Here is a 6,000-nt window from a genome sequence, read left to right on the forward strand (position 1 = left end):
AAAACCCACAAGCATTTAAATTTTTAAATCAGGAAGTAGAGTCTAATCTATAGGAAGTGGGGTTTTTAGTTTAATTTTGTTTTTTGTGTTTTTGAGATGGGGTCTCACTGTGTAGCCCAGGCTCACCTTGAACCCAAGATCTTCCTTCTTCAGGTTTAGGGAGTGGTTTTAAATGGTCATTAAATTGAGGGTGAATGTTTCAAAACAGTATGCCTCTAAGAGAGACCAAATTGTAACAGACAGGGGTTGTTCTCAATTAAAAACAATGCAATTTAGCTGAATTGTATGGTCTGATGAACCACATGGGAGCCCGCCAGCGGCATAACTCTTCTAAGGACACAATGATGTCCTGACAGTTAGGACAGGGAGTTAAGACACTTGAAACTTAACTGCCTTTTTAAAGGCTAAAGGAGATTTGTCTAGGATTCCAATATTAGGTGGGTGGTTGGACTCCATGAACACAGAAACTTTCAACCAACCTAAGACATTGATTCTGTTTGTAGATTCGTTATCAACATTGCCACTGATTTAGTGTTCTGCCTAAGCCACCTAGGAAAAAATCACCAACTTCTGCTCACCAAAGCACCAGTATATCAAATACACCAAGTCACTCAAAGAGCAAACATTCAAGGAGCTGAATAGTATACTGCTAGGCTTTATTTCACAGGTTCATTGAGTACTGGGTAAATGAGATTAAATATACAAAATCCTTAGCAAAAGTCGAAGTATTGCTAGACACTGATATTGTTATGCATTGGATGCAAAAGTATCTGTGATATTAACTATTCCCATTTTGCTGATTAATAGATGTGAACAGGGGCTGGGGCTGTGACTCAGCAGTAGCATACTTGCCTAGCATGTGCGAGGCACTGGGTTCGATTTTCAGCACTACATAAAAATAAAAAAAATAAAGGTCTATCAACAACTAAAAATTTAAAAAAAATAATAAATGTGATCAGTCTCTTAAGCTATCTCTCCCTTCACCCCTCTTTCTCAATGTGTTTATGTGTAAATATTCATATGTGTATATGAATCTTTCAAAAACCAAAACTTAAACTTGGTAAAAAAAATTCAACTTCATAAAAGAAATGCACATTAAATATCCCCTGAGTATGTCATTTAACAGACTGAAAATAAATCCCAAGGTTTTGTCTGTTTCACTGGCAAGATTGTGAAGCAGGCATTATGTTACACTGTTGGTGGCAGTATAAAATGGTGGTACATCCCCTGTAAAAGGCAGTTTGGCAATATAAATATTTCAAATGTATTGCACTTGACCTACTAACTCCACTTGTGAAATTCATTCTTGTAGACATACTTATGAAGAAACAAAACTGCAGGTTTCTTCATTGAGGCATTTTTAGTAATGACAAAAGGATAAAAAACAATTCATTGTCTACTAATGAGGAATTGAATTAGTCAAATACTATGTAGCAAAAAATAAATTTTAAAGAACAAGGAAGCTCTCTGTTGATACCAAAATAACTCTGAGACATATTTTAAAGTAGGCACTATATGCTCCTTTATGAACCTAATAAACTCTAGAAAGCTAGAAAGATACACAAGAAACCAATAATAGTGTTTACTTCAGGAGTCAGGGTGTCTGAGGATGGCTGAGAACATGGCAGACTGGAGGAAAAAAGCTAGAAGAGACTTTTACTATAAACATTGGGATAGGTTGAACCCAGGAGCACTATATGACTGGGCTACATCCCTGTTCCTATTTTTTTATCTTGAGACAGGGTCTTAATAAGTTGCCCCCGTTGTCCTTGAACTTGAGGTCCTCTTGCCTCAGCCTCCTGAGTAACTAGGATTATAGGTGTGTGCCACAGCAACTGGTTTTGATTTTTTTTAATCAAGTTTCCATATTACCAATTCAAAAATCTTATCCAGGATTGGTTTTCATTAATAAATGTGTATGATACACGCATACAATGGAATATTATTCAGCAACACAAAGAAGTGAGCTGTCAAGCCACAAAAAAACACAGAGAAGCTTTAAATACCTGTTGGTAAGAGAAAGAAGGCCATCTGAAAAGTTTATACACTGCAGTCCTCCAAAAATACGATATTTTGGAAGAGGCAAAACTTTAGAGACAGTAAGATGATCACTGGTTGCCAAAGGATAGAGACAGGGAGAGGATGAACACATGAAGCACAGAGCATTTTTAAGGCAACAAAACTATTCTGTGTGAATACATGACATTATGAATCTGTCAAAACCCAAGGAACTTACAACACAAAGAGAGAAGCCCAACATAAACTTTTGTTTATGTTACTAATAATGTATTATATCAGTTTATCAACTGTAAAAAATGTACTACACTAATGCAAGATGTTAGTAATAGAAGAAACTGAATGGGAGTGGGTAAAACAAGGAACTCTATTATCTGCTCAGTTTTCTGGAAGTTTAAACTCTTCTAAAATTTAAGTCTATTTATCTCTGAGGCATATTTAAAAAGTAGGTACTATATGCTCCTGCTAGGCTTTATTTCACAGGTTCATTGAGTACTGGGTAAATGAGATTAAATACACAAAATCCTTAGCAAAAGTCTAGACACTGATATTGTTATGCATTAGATGCAAAAGTATCTGTGATATTAACTATAAAAAATGCATGTCTGTGCATATATATGTATGTACGTGTGTGTGTGTGTTTCGTGCAGCAAATGCTTTATACACTAAATATGCTAAAGCACTGCACTGCAACTACAACCTTAGCTCAAGAGTTAAGGCATAGGTAAATCAGGTTCTGATCCTAGCACTACCGTTTCTAGCTGTGTGGTCTTATTTATGCAAGTTACCTCTTCAGCCTTAATTTCACCATCTGCAAAATGGAAGAAAACATAATTTCTTCTAGTGCTGTTGGGAAGTTTCAAAGAATACTGCACATAAAATACTTCGCATAGTGCCTAATGTAAAAGAAAAGCTAAAATTGTTAGCTGCCACTGTAACGGTAAAATGATTATTCATGGAATGACTGACAGGACACTTCAGGTTCCAAGGTTATTTACTCCACTACCAGCAGATCAATAATACCCCAACGTGTCCCTCTTTAAACACAATCCACCCCGTAAGCTTTACTCCCCAGCTGCAGTTTTTCCTCCCCGTTAGGCCTTACATTACACGCTCAGGCCCTGGAACCCCAGCTTCCCCGCCCCTTCCCATCCCACCCGGACCCGTTCCCACTCAGACCCCGCCTCCTCCCCACACCCTGGCCTAATTCGTCTTCACTTTCCTTCCCCAAAGTTGAAGGAAGCGCCTACCCAGATACTCGTAGTCGGGTAGGGCTAGGCGCTCGGGACTCAGCATCCTTTGACCCGGGTACCTTCCAAGCTCCAGCTCTCTAGCTTCCGGAACCCAGGTTGCGCTCTCTCTCGGTTGCCATGGCACCCGTGGCGGGAGGCAAAACGGGAGGCGGAGGAGGTGTAACGCCAACAGTCTCCGGGGCGCAACGCTGAGTCCGCCACGCAAGTTCCGCCATCAGTCACTTCGCGGGGGCCGAGGTTTCGTTGGACACGGTTCTTGCGGACTTGGTTTTAGAAGAATCTGAGATGGAGAGTCCTTTGAATCTGTCATGTTTCCTGATGTCAAAGAATTACTGTCAGCCATCCATATCTGCAATTTCTGAATTTCATACCTATTCCTGTTTATAAAGCTGTCACCGTGACTCTCAACAATTCCCACTCGTGAACTCCCATAAACAGTCTCATTACCTATTTTTGTCTCCTTAGCGTGTACTGTCTTACATTGCTACAAAGTGCTTTCACGTGCATATTGTAATGTGGCTACTTCTTGAAGTTAGGGATGTGTCCTTTAGCCTGCAACAGTGCTGGACACAACAAAAGGTGTTCATAAAGTACTCAGTAAGTCAATTGCCATTTCCTTTCAAATCCTCTTTTGGGTCCTCCTTCTACTATCATCCCTATTATTTCATGCCTTTCCTAAGCGTCTTTCCTTTTTTTCTACCCAGACACTTTATTTCTTGAAGGTGAAGGGTGCAGAAAGTAAGACATGTATTAGATTTTTTCTTCACATGCCCAATTGCTTACTTCTCCTTTGAGAGGAGAGAATATTCATTAGTTTTCAGGTTCCCAGATATTTCTCTGTCTGCTCCTTTCCACTCCCAATAACAGATCTGTAGCAATTTTCACTGTTTAAATCCAGCAGAAAAAGCCACTCTGTCCTTGCTTTTTTAGTACGTGTCCACCCCCCTCCAACAAGGTGAGGTTTTGTGAAAAAGACAGAAAGAAAACAAAAATCATGCCATCAAAAGGACTTGGAAACCAATAGACCACCTACACTGGGAGGAGAAGGAAAGAGAAGGTTCTTCTCTTTGTGTTCTGAATGTCCTATTCTTAGCCTCCTCTAGCAAGGAGCCTCAAACCTCCTAATTCTCCCTTTCCCTTAAAATTGTATATGTGTCTCAATTCTAGGCTCCTGTGAGTCACTCTCGAATTTGGATGTGGTAAGGAGAAAGGGACAAAGCCAAACTAGGAGCCGTGTTTAGTATTTTGAGGTAATGAATTTACTAATTTGGTATTTGATGAAAAGTCCTACAAATCTGGTTTTTAAAAACTTTGCCTTCTCCCTGCTCCATCCACCACTCTTCCCATGCAGCTTGAGGGTATAGGAGTTTCATAAGTTTCATACTTGTGGCTCATTACTGTAATATTAATAAAATAATAGGATAGTAATTATTAAAGATGATGATTTTACTTTATTCCCAAACAGCCTGAAGGTATTTGCAGATAATTTCATATGTGTTCATGAAAACAATGTAAGGCACTTCTCCTCTTTCTAAGTAGGGAAACTGAGGCATGAGTCACAAAAGTGACTTGTCTAGTATCATCCATCCAGTCAGTGGGAGAGCTAGAACAGGATCTCAGCAATCCCAACATCCAGGCTACTGGTCTAACCACTAAACCACATAGCCTCTTTTTTTTAGGGTTTGTTGGCTGGATGTTTATTTATTTATTTTTTCCTTTTGCTCTGTCCTGCTGGCAACTGGAAACTGCCCCCCTCCCCAGATAAAAGAAGAGAATTTCAAGACTAGGCTAAACATTTGACATCCTCTTATTTGTGGAGCATTATCCTGGGACATGGAGGGTGCTGCTACTGGGGTCTGTGTGGTAAAACTGGGAACCAGCCCCAAGAATATAGCTTTGTTTGGGCATTAACCCATTTGTGGTTATAATAATGATAAGTTTCAGCACCAGTGGCGCCCGACTGTTAATGACTCAAAGAAAGCTAAATAAGAACAAGATGTCATCTCTGGACCAATTTGTAGGTTTTTTCCTACAGTTCTATCCCTTCCATAAAAATCCTAAAGACCCATGTATTTAAAGTTAGCCTTCCACTTTGAATGTTCTAAACAGTCTATTGAGGAGAAGGACTTAGGGGTAAAGAGGTTGCTAGATTAAGGCTTCAAGAAAATCTGGACCCGGGTGCCCTGGCACATACCTATAATCCCAGAGGCTTGAGAGGGTGAAACAGGATGATCATGAGTTCAAAGCAAGCTTCAGCAAAAGCGAGGTGCTAAGCGACTCAGTGAAACTCTGTCTCTAAATAAAACTCAAAACAGGGCTGGGGATGTGGCTCAATGGTCCAGTGTACCAGAGTTCAATCTCTGGTACCAAAAGAGAGAGAGAGAGAGAGAGAGAGAGAGAGAGAGAGAGAGAAGAAAAAGAAAATCTAGGCTTTTGCAGAAATAACAGATGGTTTTCTTAGGTGGCACAATTACTGACGGCATTTCTCTTCTTTGTGTTTTTCTACATTCTTAAATTTTTTCTGTAATGGGCATGTATTATAACCTGAAAACAAACAATACATGAGTGGCACAAAAATCTTTAAAATATTTTTTAGGCAGATGTGATGATTTCCAGATAGTGTTTGTTGTTTCCAGAAGAAGCCACTACTTTTAGATTTCTCTTTGGTCACAGATTATGTAATAATTGATTTTGGCAACACATCAGCTGTAGAGGACATTTTTTCAGTGAA

At 39.5% G+C, this 6,000-nt stretch overlaps 1 protein-coding gene across 1 annotated transcript in view; it reads right to left on the reverse strand.

Annotated features, from left to right (window-relative positions):
* Cstpp1 (centriolar satellite-associated tubulin polyglutamylase complex regulator 1) overlaps positions 1 to 3,395 on the reverse strand; it is a 174,987-nt gene extending 171,592 nt beyond the window's left edge. Inside the window, exon 1 of the mRNA XM_027936669.2 lies at positions 3,267 to 3,395. Coding sequence (XP_027792470.1) covers positions 3,267 to 3,312 — 46 coding nt within the window. The 5' untranslated portion in view covers positions 3,313 to 3,395. The remainder of the gene's footprint in view (positions 1 to 3,266) is intronic.
* Between the last annotated feature and the right edge of the window lie 2,605 nt (positions 3,396 to 6,000).

This window comes from Marmota flaviventris, chromosome 9 (genome assembly GCF_047511675.1).
Source record: "Marmota flaviventris isolate mMarFla1 chromosome 9, mMarFla1.hap1, whole genome shotgun sequence".
Classification (NCBI taxonomy): domain Eukaryota; kingdom Metazoa; phylum Chordata; class Mammalia; order Rodentia; family Sciuridae; genus Marmota; species Marmota flaviventris.